The following is a 25730-nucleotide window of genomic DNA, read 5'->3' as shown; positions in this document are numbered from 1 at the left end:
TTTTTCAAAAGAAGATTTACTACTGAAACTGAGTCAAAAGCTTCAACAAAGTCCAAGTAGGGTGTGCATTATTATGCAACCAGGTCATTGCAACTTTTTCTAACGGATTTGTTTCCTTTCTCAGTTGAATTTCACATCATAAATATAACAGATACAATTAAAAAACAACAACAACAAAAAACAACCAAGCATTATATGCAAGTATGGCTCATTTTAATTCTCATTGGAGATTGAACATTTAGCTTTGGCGCCCCCTGCTGGCTGGTGGCGGCTTATTCATTCGCATAGTCAATACAGAGCAAGAACCGGCTCCGAGTCCTGTGTGGTTGGTTCTCTAGAAGCAGACTGTGGATCTTCTTTCTCAAAAGACAACAGTTGTTCATATTATCTTTACTCTCTCCGCTTGTCAGTGTTTGATTTAGAAGTGTTCCTCAGTAATCACACAAGGCAACATAGCATTTCCTGCCATCAGCAATCACTTTTGCGGATATAGGTATAAATGTGATGGCGCCCCCTATTGACTTATTGTAATATGGAACGATAAAAAATGTGCAGCTCTTATAGCTGATGTTGGACAACTCACTTTCCTAAAAGATAAATACTCTAAGCTCTTTTTTTTAGCCTCTACCGAAATTGCACTTAGACTACGATTTTTTAGTGTTACTAAATCAACTTTTTCTTTTATCAAACATTTACTTAAACAGAAATCCTTCACGCTTGTTGAAAAGGCGGCCTTTTTTACCACTTGGGGGCACTGGGAAAAGAAGACCTTCAGATTTATTCCAACCTGTCACTTTCTTCACATGAGAGCTATATCCAGATGGGCGAGATGAGATGGTATGGAGGACGGTGCATCAGTCCATAGGGAACACCCTGAACGCCTCACCAGTACGTTACAAGGCAACACCGAGACACAGCACCAAGCAACTTGCATTTCTATTGTATTATTCAACAGTTTAAATGTAAGTGTTTATTATGGAGCAATGTCATTTTGAAGCCATCATACCTGTGGTGGTGTCACTGTGCAAAATTTAAGAAAAGTTGAAAACATATGTTAACTTCAATAAAAGCAAGCAAACATAAGCCAGAACACGTTTATATCTAAATAAAAGCTTATTTAAATAAAATAGAATAGAATAGAATTCAACTTTATTGTCATTGCACTGTCACAAGTACAAGCAACGAGATGTAGTTTGCGTCTATCCAGAAGTGCTCTACCAGATATAAATATTTATTTACAGATGTACAAGACTATGTATGTATGGACTATAAGGGGTTATAGCAAAGAGATATAGATATTGTGTATAAATATAAATATGGGAGCTATATGCACAGATTATACAGATCATACAGAATATACAGAATGTTAGGGAATAGATTATATATGTATATAATATAATACAAGATAAATAATGGCAGATCAAATTTACAGGTTGTATGTGTGTGTGAAGAAAACAGTCCGTGATGTCTGTGTGTGTGTGAGGATAGTCCATGTCTTATTGTTGTATGAGAGGATAGGGGAGTACAGTCCTTATAGTTTATGTTTTATGTCAGGAGGCGTTCAAAAGCGTGACAGCTGTGGGGAAGAAGCTGTTCCGGTGCCTGGTGGTTCTGGTCCCTAGGCTTCTGTAATTCTGATATTTTGCAAGGTTTAAGTCGCTCTTTTTAACACACATTTAACCTAGAAAAATATTAGAGACTTTCTTAAGTAATTTCCCTGCTGGGATGAATAAAGTACTTCTATTCTATTCTATATTGGCACATAATCTGTAGACTTCAGCGAGCTGACAGTACTACAACTCCCATCATTACTTCGAGTTTACGGAAGTGGGAACCTCAGCGAGCCAGAAGATGGATGCTTCATTTATTGAACGACAGCACACTGTGATGATTCGGGAGGGGCGGTGATGTCGACTGTCATATAAATGAAGAATACCGTTTTTGTAAAAAAAAAAAAAAAAAAAAAAAAAGAAGCTAGTGTGTAAAAACAAACGCCGCCTTCGTGAGCCTTGGTTACCGTTATGACGTGTTGGGAATGATGGCTGTTGTTGGGTTGTTGTGTGTAGCCTAGCAGGTTTATTGACTGTCTGAATGTGGTTTATTGACGGTAATATTTCAATGAAACCTTTTGACTCGGATGAAGAAGAGGGAGAGCAGCCGGGAGCCAAGCGAAAGGAGCTGAGACGTAAGCTAACACTTTGCTGAGCCGCGTTTGCTAACTCCCTAAGTAGCAGCCAAAAATGTTGCTAATGTGTTAAAAGGCTAATTTACTGCTCTGCGTTTATTTATAAGCAGAGTTCATTGCAGTTGAATACAAGGAGGTTTGCTTGGCCACAATATCTGAGCAAATATTTTAGGCTTTAGCTGTTGTTAAGCACAAATATGAGTTCAAAGTGAGACATCTGTTCATGTTTGGCGTCAATTGCTTAGAGGATGTAAAATACTTTTTAATCCCACGAAAATAGGGATTAATTAAAAGCCTTTTCTCATTGCAAAAAACAAAGCTCTTTTCAGAAAATGCGACGTCTTGAATCAATACGAGCTTAGAGGAGCTGGGTGAATAATTTTCCAAATACTGTATATGAACTCATATATTTGAAAAAATCCCATGACTTCTTTAATTTGTAGGCATGACTTAATAATAACATTAATTATTATCATTAATAATGATAATTATCATTAATAATGATATTCCGATCTTATTTCAGTCTTGGAATGAATTATAATCACATTCTTCAGACATAAACATAGAGTAAATAAACTTATTTATCCATACTTATTCATATTTAAGGATTTATGTTTTTCCAACTAGATACAATATTAAAGTTGGAAAGAAAGAATAACACATTTAATTCTCTATATGTTCAGTGTATGTTTATTAGCAGTATAATAATCTTTCAATGATAAATAATTGAAATTGAAATACTGAATACTATACTGTAAGAATAATATTTAAACAATAATATTATCCGACATTTTATTTTTCCCCACATTTAAGTTATATTCTTTTTATTTAATAATCTATTGACAAATTCTGATAATTGTACTTTTGTTTTTATGTACTTAAAATAGACATTTCCAAATGTGCAGGGTCCTTCAGCCACATGTTGACGGTTTGGGTAGGTCACATGTTTTACGTGGATTATTGACGCAAAGGGTTCTAGAAACCGCTGCCGAACCTTCAAAGCCCGACGATTTGGTTAGGTTTAGGGCAAAAATTATGGTAAGGCATAGGGTAAAACCCCTCGCATCACATATTGACGCGAAAGGGGTACCCTGCGCGTCAATGGGTTGATTATTATTTATTAACTTATTTATTCTCTGAGTTGTGGTACTTTGTCCCTTTTGACCATCCAGAAGGATAGTGACATTTTTGTTTTTCCTTCAGCTTCCAAAATCTCCTGTATTTTCTATTTGTATTTTCTATAAATAAATATTTTTTTTACCTTTGTGTTTATACTGACTTCAGGACGAGCAAACCAGAGCCTCCAACAGCTGAGCGGTGCTCTGGACCAGCTGGACCCTGATGAAGAGGATGTCCGACCCGCTGCAGGTGACGTCTTCCCTGAGGAGGACAAGACAGCATGGAGTCACAAGACTCAGAGTGAAGCAGGTGAGTCACTATTACTCTGTCAATTTGCTGTCTGCCATCGACACTGTACTTGAAGCGCACCACTTCAGATTGTGCCTGCTCATGGTCATGTTGTTGGAGCTGAACTGAAAGCTTTGTTTTGTTTGTTGTGTGTGCAGTTAACCAGCTGAAGAGCCTCCTGTTGAAGCAAGGCAGAGAAATCCCCACCTCTTTATCCCCTTCAGGGAAGCAATCTCCATCTAAGGTAGACATGTATCATTAAATCGTTACAGACCTTAGTCCCTAATATGAAGTGTTTATTAGAATAAAATAAAAAGCACTCTGCTGGTGCTTCACTGTATGAGTCTGTTTTGTCTTTCTTCTCTTTAGAAAGTGCGCCTGGATGGCAGGTCCAGTTTACCAGCCTTTCGGGACTTGGTTCCAATGAATTATGACCAGTCTGAGTACATTCAGCACCTGGAAGCTGAAGTAAAGTTCTGCAAGGTTTGTGCTAAAAAAATGTACAAAATCCTTAATGTAAGCTTACCTTTTAAGACAATACAATAATCTCACACTTGTAATCCAACTTTTTATTTCGGTACAATTTTTCAGTGGAGGAATAATTGTGTATATATATTTTTTTGCTTTACAAATTCACTAAGGGGAACAGTTACTGAGACTGTCGGTAATATCTTATGCAGGCGGCTTTTATCTTGGCACACAAAACAATTATGTCATATTGTGAAATATATTTTTCCCTACATGCTCAAAAGGCTGCATTTAATAAAATTGTTATACTCCAATGATAAATATGGCAATTGTTTGAAGGTGTTATACATATCTTATAATGCTTATATATAATATAAATGTAATTTAAAAAAAAAATCTAATTTGTCTAAGTTTTGACCAGTTTACTGTGCACTTACTGTGTCATAGGAGGAGCTGCAGGGACTGAAGCAGCGGATCAGAGTGGTGGTGGTTGAAAATGAGAAGCTGCAGTCTGAGCTCAAATCCAGGATTGCGGATCAGTCTCTGAAAGATTATCCAATCCATAATTCTATGGTAATATAATAATAATTATCATCCTGATTGTTTAGAAATAATGAAAAAATAGTAGTTAGAGGCTTCGTTATGTTTCCTGTTGGCTTCTTTAGGTGCAAAACAACAACTTGATAACCTCAAAAACGGAGCATAACACCTGGAAAAATGACCTGGTAAGGACACATATTGTGTTCTCTTCTGTTTTCCAGTTACTTTTAAACTGTACAAGTCCATCGAAAGATGCTTTAGCCTTTTTTGCATCTTAAAGGGAAGCCTCTTCAACAACATAAAGCAGTCCACATGAACCATAGAAATACTTTCAAAAAGGGTTTTGCCTCCTTACCCACTGCTTCTATTTTTGCTTTTATGTCACACTGAAATCTTTTAGATCACCAACCAAGTTTTATTGTCTGACTCACTCTTTGCAAAGTCTTGTAGTTGTCAGCTGGGTGTGGTCAGTAATTGAACTCAGCTTTCTAACAAATTTTGTTGACCTGACAAGTGTAGTTTATTCCTTTTTCCACACAGAGCCTGGTTGGTTTAGCTAGCTTTCCCCCCCTTAAGTCAATCAAATCCTTATTTAAAATCTGCTTTTTGTATTTACTCAAGTCTTACTAGTCTAATGTAAAAAAAAATCCTTGATCTAAAATGCAAAAGTGTGGCAAAAAAAAGAGATCTGAAAGGGAGCAAATACTTTTGTACTTAAGTCTAATACAATCAGCAGTGGCTTAATCCCTTTGTCGTCAGAATGCTGTAAAGTTCAACTGTGTGACACACGGTGGAGTCTTTGTGGTTCATAGCAGAGCTTTAGAAGGTGTTGACTCATATGGTAGTTAATTTTTTTTTGGTGGGGGGCTTTGTATTTTTTGCTAATTTTGCATCGAAATTGCTGCATGTTTTCACTGGAAGATTGTTATACAAGCATCATCTCCTGACTCAGTTTCTGTCCCATCACACACTGATGAAGGAGCAGTTAAAAGTGATCCACCAGGCCCAGACTGAAAGCTTGGAGGCTCAACTCATCTCTCTCAGGTCAGCTTGATGCATCATAAAGAAGAATGTAGCATATTCGCCCTCATCATTTCCTTTGACCTTTTTATACGTTTTGCTTCTGTTAACAGAAAGGATCTCTCAGTGAGTCAGAAGGAGTGTGAGGAGGTGAAGGTTCGTCTGAGACACAAAGAGCAGCAGGTTGCAGAAGCGTTGAAGGCCGATGGAGTTGCCCGTGTAGCCGGGTTGTGTCTGCAGTGTGCGCAGCATGAAGCGGTGGTGGCTGGAACTCATGCAAATCTGCATGTGCAGGCTATTGATAGGCTCACAAAGTAAAGCAAAGTTAGCTCAACCAGGCCGACACTACGAGAAAGAGCTCGTGGTGCTCATGTTGTTTCGTTTGTGTGCGTCAGGGAACGGGATGAATTGCTGGCAGCTCTGCGTGCGGTGCGGGCGAGTCAACAAGAGGCCCAGCAGAGAGAGTGGTCAGCCTGCCTGCAGGTCAAACAGGCTGTGGAGATAGCCGAAGAAGCCAATCTACAAAAAACTAGGGTGAGTAGCTTTTCACATGGATTCATTCTGGATATTCTTTAATATACTATCTCTGAGTTATCTGCAAATATATTCTATCTCCACCACTCCTGACAAGCTCTCTGCATCTGTTTGCACTCGACTAGGTGGAGATGCAGTGTGAGCAATTATCCAGGGAGCTGGCGCGACAGAGGGAACAGCTGGACAGAGAGGCGCATGCAGTGCGGGCCAAGATGGCGGAGGCCCGAGAGGAGGGCCGGGCTGAGGCACGCAAACAAAAAGAAGAGCTAGCACAAACGGTACATCTTGAAGTCAAATACGTCAGTGTATTTTATTGTGATTCGGTGTGATGGGTCATAACATACTGTAGTTATCAAGAGGAAAATGATACATGACTTTGAAGATGTGAAAAGTGCAAATATATTCCAAGAGGTGATTCAACAAACTATTGACTCAAAGTGCTGAATATGAATTCATCCCGCAATAAAATAAGCATTTTACCATGTGTTCATTCATCCATTACAAATCTCAATAAATACTGTTGAAGTATGTCATTGCAATGTTTAAGATGAAGACATCCTTTCATATTTCATATTCAAATTATGTATTTAAACATTATTTAAGATTACTGTTACTGTGTTGTAGGCGTCCAGCCTGTCTCAGCAGGTAGCCGAGCTGGAGGGGCAGCTGGACCGAGCTCACAGAGACAGGAGTTCACTGACCAATCAGCTGGAAGATACGCTCAGCAAGCTGACCAATCAGGAACAAGACAATGCCAAGGTGCACTGATTTATTTGTTTGAGAAAAACTTCATTCACTCTTCACATTTTTACAGAAAGCAGTGCAGACGGAGTTTGAGTTGAGGTGAAACATAGAACGTCGTCAGACTTCTTTAACTTTAGCACAATACAGCAGAAAGACTGAAACCCACATTTGGTGCTGGTCATTTTTCCGGATCAAACGATGGTTATACTGCATAACCATCAAGGGAAGGAGATCTCAATGCTCAACACTCGGATGAAACCAGCAGCGTTTACTTGTAATGTTCTTGTGTTTCCAGTAGATGGCAGCAGAACATCTGTTTTAGTGTCAGTTTTGCACTCGAATACAATGGTGAAGAATTAAATCATTTTAAGTTTTGATGTATTTAGGTAAAATTTTAGTTGTGTTTATTGAAGCATCTCGATGAGATGAGAGGTAAAAGTATTTCAGTATAGTCCTATATAGGTCAGAGAGCTGTAGTGAGGAAAGCTGTATATATATCTCAAGGTCTGGTGACCTAGTCAAAGCATATTAAAAGCAGAGGTATTGCAAGGTAGTTTGAAACCAGTTAATTATAAATCAGTGGTGGTATTGTAAAACCTGATTGTTTTGCTGTCTTCTCCAGGTATGTATGGATCTGCGGTATCAGCTTAGCAATGCCAGCCTGAAGAAAGAGGAGGCTGAGCGAGAGCTCAGAGAGCTGAAGGCCAAGACGAGCAGGCAGAAGGAAAAAGCTGCACAGGTAAGTTTTCATCCAGCTTCTGAATTTATTGTTTTATATCTGTTGTTTTAACAGCAGATAAATTAAAATAATTTATCATTTTAACTAATAGTTGTAGCATAAAACGGTAAGTGGACTGAACTTATCTAGCGCTTTTCCAAACATTTGGCCACTCAAAGCACTTTACACTAGAGTCACATTCACCCATTCACACTCACAATGCACACATTTGTACACTAATCGGTAGGCAATTTAGGGTTAAGTGTCTTGCCCAGAGGCACATCGACATGTGCGACAGGAGGAATCAAACCTACAACCTTCCAATAGCAAGACGACTACTCAACCCACAAAGCCACAGTCACCATAATAACTCATCCAGGGGATAGCATGTAATTATTTTGAAACTTTGAATATTGTTGTGCATAAAATTCAAGGTTAATCTTAAAATAATAGGCTATCAGCAAGAAGTTAATTTATTACAGTTGTTCAATGTAAAAGGTGCTCACGGTTGATTTCACGTCTTCCCCTTGAAATTGCTTTATAGCTTCTCAAAAGTGTGTGTCTTGTTGGTTAATCAAGCACAGTAACGTTGTTATGCTTAAAGCAGGTGTTGGTACCTTTGGCAGTGTGGGCAGGTGTTAAGCCCAGCTGGAAAACTAAATCAGAATCCCATAAAGGTTGTCAGTAGAGGGAATCATGAAATGCTCTGTAATACTCTGTTACACGGCTGCTTTGACTGTGAACCCGATCAAACATAGAGGACCAACAACAGCAGATGACATCGTTTCCTAAATCATCAGAAATGTCTCTCTGTAGACCTCAGGCAACATGGATTGTTTGCCTCTCCAGTGTTCCTCCGGACATAACTATCCATGTTTTCCTACCATACAACTTTCCTTTTATAGGCTTGGACACAGCGGTTTGTGAACAGACATCTTCTCTAACAGTGATTTTTTGTTTATCCACCATATGCATGGACATCAAGTACTTTCCGCCTAGTCTATACTCTCTTTATTTATACTTTATACATTTATAATTTATACTTTTTAGTTTATCTCTAATCCTGATCACAGTTTTCTTCCTGCGTTATTTTGGGAGTTGGAAGTTAAATAGTTTTGGTAAAAATCATCTATTGCTTTATTTATTTGTTTGTTATGAAATATGTGCATCGTAACACCATTATTTGTTTTCTTGACTTACCAAGTCTTCACGAGATTGTAATCTTGGTTTATTTTGTTTAATGTGCGACGGCAGAAGATGGGTGTTGTGAAAGATTTCCCCACCTCCGCTAACTCCTCTTCTTCCCTCTCTGTGGGACAGGAAGTGGAAAGTCTGAGCTCAGAGCTGGTTTGCTGTCGGCAGCGTTTGGAGGCGGCCCAAAGGGTTGGGAGCCAATGGCAGTCCAAAGCTCTGAGCCTGGAAGAACAGCTGGCAAATGCCCAGCGCCAACTGCACCTCACCAGGTAGTACCTAATCCTATTATACATGCCACCACACTCACACAAACACACACACACTCATGGGCACACAGCACTCCTCTCTGCCCAGCTCCTGCCCAGCTCAGCCCAGTCCAGTTCAGACCAGCACACCAACTGTACCGCACCAGGTAACGGTTAATCCTATTATATGAGCCACACACACACACAAATGTGCATGCGCGCCGCTGTGTGGCGGTCCCGGTACCAACTGGACCTCACTAGGTCACCTCTAATCCTGTTAAGCATGCCACAACATAATGCAATAAACACGCTCAGACACACGCACACACACCGCTTCGTGCCACCAGGCCAGTGCCCAGCCCAGCAGCAGCTCCAGCAGAGCCAAAATGTCGCCTAAGCCTTTCTCCTATCCCTGGCGTGCACACACACACGCCTCAACACACACAAGCACAACAGCGCGGCTGATGGTCACTGGACAGCCTGGCCTCCGTGCCACCCGCCTGAGCTCTGCACCCGTCCTCGCTGCGGGCGCTACCGGCGCTCTCTGTCTGTTTTCCTCATATTTTTCATATTTTCTGTATTTTTTTTCTTACCTCCTAATTTCTCAGATATTGTTTTAGATGTTTATTCCACATATTTATCTGAATGATTATCTGTATTTTTCTCTTTCAGCTCAATGGTTTTAAGGTTTTGAGATACTTCCTCACGCTCCTTAATAATTTAAACCTCTCCAATGGTTAAAATAAAAGGAATAATTATTTCACTTGAACTATTGCACACTTTTCCCTCTCCTTTTCTTTGCCCTTTTCCTTTCCCTCCCTCTTCATTTTCCTTTCCTTTCCTTTCAATTCCTTTCAATTCCTCTCCTTTCTTTTCTGTCCTTTTCTTTTCTTTCTTTTCTCTGTGTTTCTCCTGTCCTCTGCCGGCTTCTGTTTCCCCCTCACCATTCCCTGCCAAGCTCTGCCAGACCACGCCAGCCACTCAGGTCTCTGTCTCGCCCCCGTTGCCCACAGCCGACGTGTGTGAGATGGGCACAGATGTGGCAGAAGTGTCCCGTGGTGCTGGGGGCTGTGGGGTGCTAGTTTGCGTGATCTGTGTGCGCTTGTGTGTTGGTGCGTGTGTGTCAATGTCCGTTTCAGCTTCTTGCTCTAATCTGTGCTAAAGTGTGTTGGTCTGTCAGCTTGCCAGCACTTACACATTGGCTCCATGGTGGGCTCTTATGTGTTTAAAGCCTGAAACGAACGGTGTGTGTGAGAGTGTGGGTGTGTGATTTTTCCACCAGCTGTGGAGAATGATGTGCATATTAATGTGGCAAACACAATGACTTTGACCTGCATTGGAGGAGCCACTGTACTGAAGCGTTTTACGCCGCATGTGTCAGTATGTGCATGAGAGAGTTTATAGTTTTATCTGTCCTCAGACGCAAACTAGGTGTTTGACAGCTGTTGACTTGGCCTTGCATGTAGCCATTAAAATTCAATTTTAGTCATTATAAGCAAAAGCCACTTCTAATTTTAATTTATATTGAAGTATTTCTCTTTTAACAACTTATTATTCTTGTGTTTTAAACAAATCATTGCAACATTTAAATATGGAAATAACAGCAATCAAAATCCGGCAGACCTGAGCTTGGACAAGTTTACCTTTTCAGAAACATGACCCCATTTTGTATCCATGTGTTGCTGTTTTACCTTTTCTTTTTGCATTTTGTGCACATAAGCCACTTAAACTATACGGTGACTGGACAGTTAATTTTTTTTTAGTAGTTGAGTATTTTTGTGAGTTAATTAGATAAATTGACAGAACAAGTCTCAAATCTTACATTCAGTACATTTTAATTGCATATTAAACATCCTATATAAATTTATATTGCACAATAACTAGGTAAGTTGTATTTTTGTGGATTCATTTTGTTACCTAACAGGTAAAGTTTTTGTCTGTGTTGGGAACATATCTGTGTGCACAATTATACGGCAACAAATGGAGAGTGGGATTACGATACTACTACCTTCTTTTCAAAAATGATTAAAATGCTTCTGTTCATCCAGTCTCTGTTTCTAAAGGTGTCGACCACTAAATTTCTGTGCAACAGCAACCTGAGGCTCACAGGCTGTGTATAGAGTAGTGAATTGTTTTCCTTCACTGTAACTCGCCTGTTTTAGAGAAGTCCATAAGTTCTTAACAGGGTTTGGGTTTGGTGAGGAAAAGGATTGTGCAATTCAACACAGTGCAACATCATGTTGTTTCTGAAAAAAAAAAAGAAAAAAATGAAGACTTTATTTTATGTCCTACTGCTTGAGGGAAAATGTATTTTGAAAGCTGGCAGTAGATTTGGAAGTTAATTTTTGTTTTTGGTCCTTCTTTAACCCTAAAGGGTCCAACTAGCCCATCTTTAGTAATACCATCCTATTCCACCTGAAACTGATTCATTAATGAGTGAATGTAGGGCCCAGGTCAGAAAGTCATCTCTTAAACTGTTTCATTTTATCACATCACAACAGTTAGATTTAATGTATTTCATTTAAATCATTAAATATGTTAGACCTACAAAAAGTAGGTCAAACAGGTAAACCCGTGTGAAGGGCTCAGGGGTTGAGATCCACATCTCAGGTTGGAGAATTTGTTGATAGGATAACTATCATTAATGGACTTCACAAGAAAGAAAACATTTAGAAACGTGTAGAAGAAAAAGAAAATGATCTGGTTAGTTGGGACCTGAAATGAACATTTAGCCTATATGAAAAATCCTGCAACTGGAGGAAAACGTACACTGCACATGCTGCGATGACTCTTTCCTTGACACAGTGAAACATGGTGGTGGCAGCATCATGATGTGGGGAGGTTTTTCTAAAGCAGGTTCAGTGAAGCTGTTCAGAGTTAATGGGAAAATTAATTAAGCTAAATAAAGGGAAATCCTGGAAGAAAACCTCTTCGAAACGACAAAAGACTTGAGACTATGGAAAAGGTTCACTTTCCTGCAGGACGTCGACCTTAAACACACAACCAATCACGATCTACTGCCATAGCAATGCTGTATTTCTTCATCTTCTATTTCTGTTTTTATAAAGGTTTTTGGGGAACACATTCACTTTATTCATACTTGCCATCTACAAAGCCTTTGTGAGCTTTTGTAGCCTTAGTGGGCTCGTATGCATTGCTGTGCGGATTGTAGCAGGAGTGTGAGATCCACTGCAGCTAAGCTGGAAGCTATTCATCAGCCTCCGAGTTCAAAAGCAGGATTTTGATTATCTTTTTGCAACTCCTTCCCTCCCCTCTTTCATTCTGCTTCCCATTCATGAGCTGAGTGATCATAGCTGGCCTCCAAATAGTGGACAGAAGCATAGGCAGCTATTTAAATTTTATTAGCCCTCCCTTCCTCACTGTGCAAACTCACACTTGCACGTGTATTTGTTCAAGAGCAGTTCCAGAGACGCTGATATGCACATCAGCTGAACCCACATGCCTGCACACGCAGGCATTAATATAGGCTCTCACACACCCGCAGATGCAGGCACGCACGCGGGGGTCCCACGGCGGCTGGTGCGCTGCGCTGTGCTCCAGGATTGGATCATCAGCCAGCTGTGAGTTGGACAGCCCAGGATCTGTCCTAATCCCCAGCACTCTGTTCACATCGCCTCGCGTGTGCGCACACACTCGCTCCAGTCCCGGCCCCAGCCCAGCAGAGGGCTTTACAAAGTTTGGTTTGTTTGTTTGCTCCAGTCTTTCTTTACTTTCTTTCCTCCTTTTCTTGCTTCCATCCGGCCTCGTATCTTCCCTTTGTTGTGTTCGCACATCCCAAAGGCCGTCCTGAAAAAGCGACCAGCATAACTTCTGTCCCCACACATGCCAGATAGAAACGAGTGGTGGTTGTGCATTTGCATGCGTTAGGGATTCATGACTGGTGGCCTACTTTGGTTCGGGATAAGTTCGGTATCTGCGAGGCACCAAATCTTCCACCAGTTCTGTTATCCCCATGAAATCAGGCATTCATGTTCATGAGAGTGACAGCAGAGAACGGAGCTGGTCAAAAACATTACTAGGATGGTTACTCTCACCAAACTTAAGGTTCAGGGTTCCAGTAAAAAGAACAATTCATAAAATCTCATTCACCGATACAGAGCTGAAAAACGAACTTGCTAATGAAGCCTAATGCCAGTAAAGTAGATGGGTCTGCATTAATGAAACTTGTCTGACATTGAGAAATATGAAAAAATAAGTTACGCACACATTCGGATTATGCATAGCTAGAACGTTAGTATTAACAAAATCTTTAGCTTGAATTTGAGTTCATATGGTGACGATGGAAATGAAGAAGTCAACATGATTGGTCATTTGAGGGGGAATAGATCAGGAGCAATGTTTTCTAGCAGCTTGGTGACCTAACAAGCCTGCACTCTACCTGTGGTTTTGAATGCACAGTTGTCTCCAAGTCTGTCTGTAACGGTGACAAATAAACATCTGCCACAACAACTGTCATTGAAAAGGATAAATTTTAGCAACATTCAGATCTGTGATGTAATTTCTACTTCAGTGCCGATCGGCATTGTTTTACTGATGTGCGTGTGTGTGTGCCAGGCCTCTCATTCCTGAAACATAGAAGTAGTGAATGGAAGCAGCAACATTTTTCTCTTTTTTTCACATAACCAGTCTGCAGTTTACACTTTTTGGTTTTTAATTTCATTTTACCAGGCAGGACAGATTAGGAAGATTCTTATTTACAACTTGACTGAAACGGAAGAACAGAGAACAAAGGTCTTATAAAATGCAGTAGTTTTCACATTAATAAATGTTAATATCACTTTTTTTATATTTGAGCTGCCACATCACACTTTGCCTTTAACATTGTACCCATTTATACTTTTGTTTTTGATGTACTTACTAATCGCTCACGTCTAAAGACATAAAAAGTGTCATTTTGCTACTTCAGATTTAGGTTGAACTAGGCTTGTGTACTTCAAGCAATATACTAAAACAGCTATTTTATTTTGGACGTTTTGCATAAAAAATAAAGTTTATGAAGTTTTGAAAGCAGAAATTACACTAAAGGTTTGATTAAGATGTCTTTCTCTTGTTGGCATAAAATGTCATTGATTATATCTTTTCCCATTTTGATGTCACAATGTTTTATCAAAGAGTAAAACAAGTTGGTTAGCTGTTTGATTTGTGATTAACCATTGAAGTTGATATGATGATGATGATGATATTGATAAATGATGTAGTTTACTAAAGAAAGTATTGAAGAAACAAACAAAATGAAATTTGAGATGGAAGTAATTTTTGTATTTCTGTTCTTCTCCCTGAGACTCTAAAATCCTAAGATGGACACTCAGAGACAGTCTTAGAGACAGATCTCGTGACCGTCTGCTGCGACCCTCGTATACAAAACTTCACAGAACTCGATTAAACATGCCACGCTGCTCCTCACTCTGCACCTTGACTTTGTTCTCATTTCTCTCCCCCTCCTCAGTTCCGACTCGTGACAGCGAGGCCTGGAAAGGCGGTGAATCGAGCTGAGTGTGTGTGCGAGGGCGGAGAAGTGTAAATGAGGAAGGTGAGGCAGCAGATGCCTCGTCCCGCCAGAGGCTCGCTTTGAGCAGCGAGCGAAATCTGGGCGCGACAAAACTGCTGCAAACCAACTCCGCGGGAGGCACTTGTCCAATCACGGCCCGGAATAAAAGGGCCGGGGCGCCATGCGGGCTGCAGCCGCTCAGGAGGAGCGGGGGCCATAATGAACCTCCGAGCACTGCCAGCGAATGCTCACACATTTGAACACGCCGTCGCTCTTGCTACCTGGCATTAACAGTGTCTAACCTCTGTCACCACATGCAGACATGCACTGCCTTCTGCAGCAACTCTGTTGGGGTGTGTGTGCGTGTGTGTGCACATTCTCAGAGCATGGTTGCATGTTGGGGTGTGTGTTTCCGAGCAGTTTGATGAGTTTGTGTGCATCTCTTTGGGGGAATGTTATGTGTTGATACCTTTGGGCTACACCTGTGTCTGTGAAGTTTAATGTGTGTGTGTGTGAGAGAGAGAGAGAAATGGCAGCAGGGCAGTGCCAGGTACAGGGCTTGTTGTTTATCTCTGTGTGTGTGTGTGTGGGCGTGTGTGCTTCTCTGGTCGGCGGCCATGTTGTTGGGTAGCAGATGGCACCATGGTTGGCAGGGGAGGGGCTGCTTAGCACAACTAATCAGACAGTTACGGATAGGGCAGCTGGGAGGGCTGTGGGCCAGCCGTGTGCGCGTATGTGTGTGTGCACCGCAGAGTGGCATGATGTTGACAGTGGTGGGCCCGTTGGCCCGGTGACGAGACCTTGCTGCGTTCTTCCCTCCTCGCTGTCAGAGTGCCCTCTCTGCCATCCTGCTCCTCACCTCCCTCCATCTCTCCGCTTCTGTCTGTCTCACTCAATCTGTTGAGACCTACTTATGTTTTTAAATAATATTTTTTATTGCTTTGATTCTGTCATGGTTGGTGACTGTCTGACTTGTTTGTGGACTTAGCTTATCACGGGACTAAAACCTTTGTCATTTATTTGTGGAAACCAGTTTAAGGCCAATATAAAAACTTATGTTCTTCAATGTCTTTATAAATATTATATATATATACATTGTAGAAAGGATAAATGTTCCAGGAAGTTAAAAAAAAGCACTCTGGCAATTTAGACTGTTCCTACTTCTGATTGTATCGTCATTCCCGAAGCGTTAAACTTTAAGCTTGTATCATGCTGCATTTGCTTTATCTTGGATGTAGGTGCTTAAAACTCTTGCTCCCGTTTTTGATGGAAACTTGCCTCCAATACTTCAATATTTTACCCAGCCTTGGGCTGTGATTATGCATCTAGTCAGCGAGACTAAGCAATGCATGAAATTGGGTGTAGGGATGCTCGGTATATCGCCACTAACATTGATATCGACTGATATTGGTCATTTTTTAACATATCGGTATCTGGTAAATCGAACTATTAACAATCGATATTTATTATTTGTTTGGTCATGTGACAATGAGTGTAACTGAAGCACAGAAGCAGTGGTGAAGTCAGCGGTATCAAAAGAGTACTGAAATCTATATAATATTGCTAAATATTGGTGATCAGCCATAACAATGGTATTAGTAATGCCCAAAATTTATACATCAGTTCATCCCTTCTTGGGTTCATGAAGATGAGATGAAACGTTTTCACTTAGGTTAAGTGGTACTTTGTTGATCCTGAGGAAATTACATTCAGTACTTTAGGTGAATCTAGGAATCCAGATTTTTTTTCTTCTCCAACAAATAGACACTCTGAACTTATCCATTATTTTTTCTATGCATATTCATCACTCAAAATATTTTCACACTAGCGAAACACACTCAAAAGAGCACAAGTTTAAGATAATAAAACTGATAGCCAGAGATTCTCCTTCAGGATTTTCTCGTAGAAAGCAGAATCCATCAATCACGTCAAGCCGTCCAGATCACGAAGGAGCAAAGCAGCCCAGACCATCACCCCACCATCTCAGTAAACATGTTTTTCTAAAGATGGAAAGGGAAACGCACCTTCCATAAAGTTCCACTTTGGTCACATCAGTCCACTCAGGATTTCCACAGACATCTTTTTTGATCAAGGTTTCCTTTTGGAATCATGAGACAGCTCTTTGTCTTCTTCCTGCTACGGCCCTTATACTTTTCTCCTAGCTCTTGCAAGCTCTGTGTTGTACATTGTTGCCTTTCTCACTTAGTACACACACTTACTTAATTTGTATCTAAACCTTTCAAGTTCACACGTTTCAGATTCAGTAGTTGCGCTTCTCTTTAAGTACGAAGACTCTCAGAATGAGTTGTTGTCATCTGGCCGTCCGGTGGGGCCGGGTAACGAAACAATAGACAGATCGCTGACTGTGAGACCTCAGGCAACGTGGAGGCAAATCTGTCGGCTACAACTGTTGCCACCCCAGCCAAGTGTGCCCTGGGACACTGGCCTACATACACACACTACTGCTGGAGGACAGAGCGAAAGCGAGCACCAGCCCTCTGTCATGTATCTACTGCTGTCTTCACCTGATTCTCTGCTTGCCTCTTTCTTTTAGATCCCTCTTTATGCTACACCTAGTTTCCGCCAAGGTTGATTTTTTATTTTTTATTTTTTTCAGTTTATTAGGAGCTATGCAAGAGTTTGTACATTATAAAAGGGTTCCACTGTTTCCATTATGTGGCATATTCATAATGGAAACATTACACAATTACTGTGTGTATGTGTGTGTGTGTGTCATCTGGTCAACTTCGGGCCTTCACACACCCCTGCTGTGTGGGTGGCAGCATCAGTGGCTTTACACAGTGCCCACTGCCCAGTAGGCACAGCTTTCATCCAACATGACAGAACCTCTCTCTGCTCCTCCTTTCCCCTCATTGCTTTCTTTTATCACTGTCATTCATCTCTCTCTCTCTTTTTTTTTTTGTTTTTTTTTTTTAGCTTTTCATGGCTTTTTATCTTTCATATAGCATCTCTTTGCTTTTGTTTTGTTTAAACTATTGCCTTCAGTCCTCAGCCTTCTCTTTGTTTTCCTTTACGGCCACAGCAGTAACCAGGTCTCGTGCTTTGGATCGTGGTGTCTCCATCGTCTGGTTGTACCAGGAGATGCTCAGAGGAAAAGTCAACAGAAAGGCAGGAACTGCAGGGAGGTAATCCACTCGGTAGGGAAAGGAAAAACAATATGAAAAAGTTAAACGGAAACTGAAAAACTAGGAAAGAACAGAGGGTTTTTAAAGGATTATCTATTGACTTCAGATATTCTTTGTAATAGTAAAACACAAAGTCTATATCATTTCTAATAAAGAAAATAATTGTTAAATTTTTGAAAAAATGCCAAATACAGTAATTTTCCCAAGAAATGTAGTCAGTCTAAGCAGTCAGATTTGCAGAATATTAAGGATTCACAAGTGCTTTGAACCTCAGAAATAACTGAACAAGTGAATATAAGAAATAAAAATTGTTTATTTAATTTTGAGACTCCATGCTTCTTATACAGTTCATTTCAGCTTTATTCAGTTCTGTTCGTTTCAAATTATTTATTTTGAAAGCGCCAACTTGCAACAAGGATAATCTCAAGTCACTTTGAAAGGAGGTCCAGTCCTCATGCAGCCCGGTAGAATTTGAATCAGCCCACATTAGGACTTTATGATGATGAGGAAACATCTGATTACTATACTATTTTTCAGAGATCACCAATAAATCAGAGGAAAACAACCATCCAGACTCACAGATCTAATGCCAATTTACAGCGGCTGGTTAAGTTCAGCTTTATGGTTCTGTGCTACAGGAGGAAACCCAAGTACTCGGAAAGAACAATAAAAGAACATGCAAACTTTATACTGAAATAGCCTAGATTGGGATTTGAACCCAGGACCTTCTTGCTGCAAGTCAACACTGCTAACATCTGTGCCACTACAAATATGAACGTCAACTTAACTTACAATATTTACCTACTTTGGACCAACAAAATACTTCGTTTTTGTCCATACAAGACCTCGTTTGTTTCAGCTACACTGAATGCACATAATAACTTTTTAAGAACACGCTGTTTTATTGCATTTAAAAAGAAAACTCACTTTCTGACACTTGAGCAACAAAACTAATTAAAATAATTGGCCTAGGAGAAATTGGCAGAAGGCTTGAAAGGAAAAAAATGCGGGGCAGGTTAGCAGACTGAAATGGTGCCTGTGCCTTCCTGCTGGTTGGCCCCGTTATCATGACGGTTTGGGAAGGTGAGTTGTGTTTCAGACATTATTACTGATGTCTCAGGTGTGAAGTAAATTTCAACACAGCTGAAACGAGCTCAGCACTGAAGAGTATATGTTTGCTGTTCTTAATTATGTTCTTTGTTCTTAATAATGTTCTTTAAAAATATTATTATTAAATCAAATTATTTTCTTTTATCCATCAGTCTGAAGGATAATAAATTATTTTTCATAATCGGGGAGAAATGCGGTGACATTTATCCATTCTACAAAATGCCCCTTTTAGAATGACAACATTGATACTTCAATTGAAATGAAATAATTATGTTGTGACTAAATCTGTTAGTCATAACACAAATTTGTTTTAATGATAATAAAAAAACTAAACATAACTTCAACAAACAAGAAACCTGGTAAACCAAGGGAACAGAGAATGAATATTGAGAGTATTATTAGCTGTCTTACTTTATCAGTTCAAGTCTTATCAATGCATCTCTTTCTCTGAAATGTTATTCAAAGTTTTAGTCATAATTTGTAGCTCCAAATCCCTGAATGAAGTTTAAGAAAATGTTTCAAAGGAGGAAGACCATTGAGGTCCAGCAGGTTCCATTACCAAAAAATCCTCAAGCAAAGGCTTTACTATTGACCCGAACTTTAAGTCACCTCTCAACGAACCGGACCGGGTTCCTGAACCTGTGGTTTTGAACTGCCCGTTTCTCGGGTCAGTGGATGAGACATGCTGGCACAAAATCTGCTCAATCTGGCCACGGGTCTCTACGGGGAATCACTGGATGTTCGTTGGTTTCTCTCTTTTGAGTTCTGAACTAAAAGCAATAAAATGTGTAATAATAAGATGGATTTTGTCTCTGTCGCTGGTAGAGAAAGAAAAACAAAACTGGCCTTAAATATTAATTAAGATGAGCAGGCTTGAGAGAAATGTTGACTTTGTACATTACACATTGCACACAGATCAGTAGTTTTCTCTTTTTCTAAAACTCTGTTCTACTTTTCAGAAAAAGATAAATCCAAAACGGAAGAAGATACCACTAGCTTGATGCATTTTCTGCTTTTTTTAATTGTATTTTTACTGACCTTTTTCTTTGAACAATTACTGTGGAGAAGTATCAGCATGGTTGCATCATCATACATTTGATTTTCAGTGTCCATATTGTCCGATTGTGGCGATAGTGTCATCCTTGTTTCTATCTTTTTTTTTTTTTTTTTACCATTTTCAAAAATTAACCATCTTTCAATCTCAACCGAGTTTTCAGACAAGCAGGAAAACTCTAGAATGCATTTATTTTGAAAGCCTTTTGAGTTCAAAACTAATAGGAAAAACAATACTGTAAAGAAATATTTTGACTTACATTCACAGTTTTATAACTGGTCCAGTCATAAACAACAAATAATGTGGTAAAAATTATATCAGGTCAATCTGAGGTTACAATAAAGGCTTTCTGCAAGGGCTTGTCACATGAATGCAAAAATATAGTTGTTTTTTTTTTTCTTTGAGTGTCCAAATTGCTACAATATAACCTAATTAATGAGTACTTTTTGCATAAATCTGACCTTCAACATTTCCACATATGTTAACCACAACCCTCTCCGCAGGGCACAGATTTGACATTGACGTTGAGTCCGGCGTTCTGGATTGGGTCGGTGTGGGAGCATATTGTACGTATGCTGCGTGTTTATTTTTAAAATAATCACAGATGCCTGCGCTGCCAGGCTGCTTCTCTTGTGTTAAGACCATCAGTCGCCTGTGCCAATTAAGATTTTTAAACTTCTCTCGCTCTGTTTTGTGACTAGATGAGATGATGACAGAGGCCAATCAGCAGCTAATTACTTCAATCTAGAGCCGGGCTCCTCTCTGTGGGAATGTGTGCTGCAACAGCAAAATGTTTGTCTCTGTTTGCTGCTACCCCTGTGTAAATGCCCACAGCCGTTAATAAGCACCGAACTACATTTTAAGACAATCAGACTTGCAGCATTGTCCAAACTTTCAGGGTGGAGATAATAATTAACCGTTGCGGTTTTCTGCCTTTTTTTTTTGCCTTTTTTGGGGGGGGGGGACAAAATTGGCTTATCGCTAACCTTCATGACAGCAGGGGGGAAGATGGGCCTTTAGCGTTCCTTGAAGAAGAAACGAAGCTTGGGCCGCCCGCTGTAAACAAAGTTGACTTGCTAACAGATGGATTGAATGACAGAGAGGCGAACCGAGCCAGGAGCGGGCCTGGCAGCATCGCACCGAGCAAAGAGGGAGGGAGACGAGGGGGGGGGGAGAGGTGGCCAACAGGAGAGGAGGTGTGAACAGGTGCAGGGCCGCTGAAGGAAGAACCAGCAGATGGAGAGAGACACAGCCAGTTTAGTTACAGGAAAAAAAGGGTGGGAGGAGAATGAGGAGGGAGCAATGGAAACAGCAGAAAAACTAGATCAGGCATAGATGGAGACGCTCTGGACGGATAGACGGACAGATAGGTAGAATTAAGAACCGGGCACGCTGCAGACAGGCTCTCAGGCTCCATCCAGCTCCGCCTGTATTTGATTTGTTTGTCTAATTTGGCGGAACAGCGACATGAAGAGGAGAAAAAAAAAATTAGCACAGTGTGATTGATTTGCATCACCCAGAGGTTTAATGAAAATGTGCTAAAACACACCGAGGTGTTTGCTACCAAGAAAGAAAAAAAAAAGTATGGCACATGGATTTTCTTTTACACAAAATATTTCAGATGTTTATTGTGTGCTGCTTCACAGCAAACGCTCAATATGTCGCCGTATTTCCTCTGCCGTGCTCTTATTATTGTTGGCAGAGCCAGAAGACAGGCCTTCACAAGGCCTCTGGCTAATCATGTCTCAGTTACCAATGCGAGCAGGCACACTCGCATACTGCAAGCAGAAAGCATCTTTGTAGTTCTGCACCACAAACTGTTGAATATGGATGCAGGTCTGACTGATGCAGTCCATCACAGATAGCTGCAGTGGCGCTCGGCAAGAATGAATCATCGTTGTGGTTTAAGATCAAACAGATGTGGTTTTATACTACACTACCACCTCACCACAGGAATATTGGCAGTCTCGTTTTATTTTGAAGAGTATCAAAGTTACAAAACTGGATCCTGTAATGCTTTGGAATGAGTCCGGACCTGTGTATCCTTACATTTTGTCATGACCCAAGCACAAACTTCAAATTATTTTATGTGGTAGACCAGCACAAAGTAATGCATAATTGTAAGTTTGAAGGAAAGGGCTGCATGGTTCTCAGTTTATAACTTTACCAATTAAAATCTTAAATGTTTGTATGCATTTATCTTCAACCCACCGGTAATTTTTTAATTAATCAGTTTCAAGCGTTTTACTAAATGCAGTTTTCCACATTTAAACAGCAAATTTTGACCCATTTTATTTTTTTAACTATCTCAAGCTTAGCTAACAATAATTTTCGAGTTTTGCACGATCAGAGCAACTTTACTACATGTTAAACATAACATCTACAAATTGCAAATAGGACTTCTTTGGGCTTTCTTCATTCCGGAGCACAACCAATAGATGTTTTACCACTGATTCTCCTACCTGAGCTGTGGATGTATGCAGCTCCTCCAGAGGTACCACTGGCCTTAGCTGCTTCCTTAATTATTGCCTGGACAGGTTTCCTATGCTTGCTTCTAGATCATGGATTATAATTTGAAGGTGCTCCATGAGATGTTTTATCAGTAAAGTTGTAGATGAATACGTACTAGGAATAGTAGAGGTGATCTAAATGTGACCTCAAAATCGGATTGATTTGCATTTGATTGATTTAGATTTCTCTGGTTCTTCTTAATGAACTCACCATAATTATCAGGATCCGAGGCAGTTGTTGTTTTTTTTTGCTGTGAACGAAACTTGTGTCTGAGCTGTAGGCTCAGTTTACAGCCTGTTTATCGTCATATTTATTTCACACCTGTTAATGTGTAGCAAGAGAAGCCACAATGAATATGCATTAATTTGATGAACTGTTTCTGTTGCTTTGCAATCAGATACTAAAGAAATGATTGTTTAGTGTTGCATCTTAACGCATTCTTAATGCAACTTTATGGCTTATCTGATTTAAATGAAACCAAGAGATAGGCTGCACCAGCTGCTCCCTCCACCCTGCATGGACAAGCAGTATAGACGATGGATGTTTCACTCTCCAGACTTTATTCCTGATTAAGACTCTAGAATGCAACCAAATTTTCTCAATTATGCAACTAAAAAAAAAATCTGAGGTTGCACAAATGCGACCAGTCCATCGAGGAAAATCAAAAGTCTCAGCAACACTGAAAGACCTTCCTGTGGTTCAACAACAGAGCAACCCAATCACAGAGCAGTATTTTTTATAAAAGTTACACACTGCAGCTTTAAAACATTTTAGACACTTTGCCAGTAAGTTATCAGTCTTGTACAACCCTGCTTCAAATGAAGAACTTTTTTGTTAATCAATCATTTACCTTGCCTTGCACCTAACTTCTGTGCTGCTGCATCTAAGGAAAGAAAGTTAGCAGAAAGCTAGTTTACAGCCCTCCTGATTATCAAAAATATTGTAACCCATATTTCAAATCTGTTTGCTAAATTACAAATCATTCATCTGTTTGGTTCTCATGAGACCAAACACTCACTAAAATACATCTTGATTCAAAGTGTGGTTTTTGTCAATATTTTGTCACTATACACTGTTAGATGGTGATTTTAAAACGGACTCCAGTTTAGTTGCCAAGTAAAGCTTTGCAACTGCTATTTTATTCCTATTCCCACACAGAATAATGTTATCGAAGCTCACAAGCTGTGCTTTAAAGAGCCTGTATTTACAGTCGGATGCTCCAGTTCTGGTTTGACAGAATTGTTATAGATTTAGATCTTAGATAGTTGAGATAGTAATTTACTTTGCCTCTTAATCAGAAGTTGGAATTCAACATTCAACATGTTCAGTAATGATTGGTGCAACCCACTGACAATCCAGTCCAACAACATGAATATTTTGCACTTAAATATCCACAATGTTATGAAAGCTGATGGAAAAACCAGGTGATTTTTTTCCCCTTGTCATTTACTCCTGAATTGTGTGTGATTGTACCTGAGTGAGTGTAACTGGAGGTCGGGGTGTCTGGCATCGGCAACTTTCTTCTGATTCCTCCAAGTACACCGTCTGAGATTAATTTGTGCTCGTCCTTTGATGAACCGCGGCATTTGGTGGTTCTGGCGTGAGATGCCGGCTTCACCATGGGGTGCAGCAAACTCTGCGCTTGGTCAGGCCCTGGCTCCCCACATGTAATGGGCAACAGCTTGAATAGTGCCCACTTAAGCAGGCTGTGTGGACTGGGCTCCCTTTTTTCCTTCCTCACGGCTCCAGCCAGCTAGCCGGCCAGCCGCCGCCTCTGCCACCTCCCACTTACCCAGCAGCCACTGTACCTGGCTGCAGCCCCAGAGCCATTCCAGCCTACCTTAGGCCGCTGGCCCATGCAGCTCTCGCCATACTTATCAAGCTGTCCTGCAGTGCAGCGGGCCATGCATATACAAACAGGCGCAGCTATCTGCTAACTGAACATTCAGTCTATTGCCTCATAGGCCCAAACAAGTTCCAGAGACCATTCACCAATTAACTGGCTGGCAGATTATCGCCCAAGGAGATCTGAGCGGCTCCAGCCCTCCGTATCCAGCCTCTGCTCACGCTGGCGCCCCAAACACCTGCTCCAGGTTGGCTTCCCGCTGACACCTCTCCTTTTGCTGCCTGTTTTTTTATGCTTTCATTTGGTGGTAGCCATTTTGTGCTTACTTTTAATTGGGTGAGCAGAATGGCGTGGGCTGCCTAAACCACATTAATTTGATTTACTAACTTCAGTTTGAATTTAAGTCAAGTTAAAGTCGATCCAGCCTTCCCCCCTGTTCCCCCCTGTACTCCAACCTAAAGAAGTAGACGTTTTAATCTGTTTATCCTCTTTGCCTCGGAAGGTAATGGAGAGAAGCATGAGCAACCAGATGCCAAATGTTTAGCTCTCTTGTCTTTTTTGCCTCCCTATCTTCAGTTTTTGTCACCCTCCTCTTCATCACCACCACTCTATAGCTGACTGCTGGAACTTTCTGGCGATCTGTCTGATGCTAATTGGTGGGTAAACAGGTCTGGTGTGAGCTCCCCCTCCGCCCCCCTGTTCCTGATCACACACATACACACACGCAAGCTCGTCGTACACACACACACAGACGAATACACGGCCCCCTGGAACCTCTTGCAGGACCAAATGGCTGGCAATGCCTGCCCGCCGTCTCCCGCTGAGCCCTGGTGTGCGCTTTGGTGGCTCAGGCTGCTGTTCAAGCCCAGCGGGGGTTCATACACTCACACTCATATGCGTACAGACACACACAGTCTCCTTGTGTCCCCTGCACACCCGCCACCCGCTTTCACACCCCAGACAGCAGGACAGCAGGAGAACACACACACACGCACGCACACACACGAAGGAACAGACAGACGCGGTCACTTTAGAGATACAGGCCAAACGCTGTAGGGGAGAAAAGTTTTCACTTAAACTGGAGAATTCTCTCTTCATTAGCGCCTTTGGACTTCAGGAAGAGTTCTGTTTATTTGTTCGGTTTTTTTTTGTGTGTGTCTGTGTTGTGTTTTTTTTCCCTCCTGTCTTTGTAGTTTTTCTTCTCTCTCTTTCTTTGTCTGTCTCTGTTGTGTCAATGCGATTGGACTTAGTTGAACGATAAAGTTTGATTCAAGCAGGAACAGAATGCTACCTTGGTTTGGATCTTACCTGCTCGGTCCGGATGATTAAAAGGGTTTGAATGAAACCAAGAATGTCTGCTGCTCAGTCAATAGGTTCTGGACCGACTTGTGTCGAATATGTCAGGAGTTGATCGTGCTGCAAAGTTTTAGGTCTGTAACAAATCAGCAGAAATGTTTTGTTTTTTATTATAGAAGGATTTTTAATCAAGTTTTCAGCCT

At 40.7% G+C, this 25730-nt stretch overlaps 1 protein-coding gene across 2 annotated transcripts in view; it reads left to right on the top strand.

Annotated features, from left to right (window-relative positions):
• Nucleotides 1–2017: 2017 nt before the first annotated feature.
• The window catches only part of sdccag8 (serologically defined colon cancer antigen 8), a 48528-nt gene continuing 24815 nt past the window's right edge, over nt 2018–25730 (top strand). The window contains exons 1-14 of one of the 2 annotated variants that reach the window (XR_002752234.1): nt 2018–2185; nt 3470–3613; nt 3751–3836; nt 3962–4075; nt 4508–4633; nt 4726–4785; nt 5580–5644; nt 5734–5934; nt 6016–6154; nt 6280–6432; nt 6779–6913; nt 7521–7637; nt 8937–9079; nt 17608–17710. Coding sequence is in view for 1 of the 2 variants with exons in the window: in XM_014470689.2 (XP_014326175.1) it covers nt 2092–2185; nt 3470–3613; nt 3751–3836; nt 3962–4075; nt 4508–4633; nt 4726–4785; nt 5580–5644; nt 5734–5934; nt 6016–6154; nt 6280–6432; nt 6779–6913; nt 7521–7637; nt 8937–9079 (1577 nt within the window). In the remaining variant the exon portion in view is untranslated. The remainder of the gene's footprint in view (nt 2186–3469; nt 3614–3750; nt 3837–3961; nt 4076–4507; nt 4634–4725; nt 4786–5579; nt 5645–5733; nt 5935–6015; nt 6155–6279; nt 6433–6778; nt 6914–7520; nt 7638–8936; nt 9080–17607; nt 17711–25730) is intronic. The other variant, XM_014470689.2, reaches the window with a different exon arrangement.

This window comes from Xiphophorus maculatus, chromosome 22, assembly GCF_002775205.1.
Source record: "Xiphophorus maculatus strain JP 163 A chromosome 22, X_maculatus-5.0-male, whole genome shotgun sequence".
NCBI classification, from domain to species: Eukaryota; Metazoa; Chordata; class Actinopteri; order Cyprinodontiformes; family Poeciliidae; genus Xiphophorus; species Xiphophorus maculatus.
This window is presented reverse-complemented; position numbering and strand designations above follow the sequence as displayed.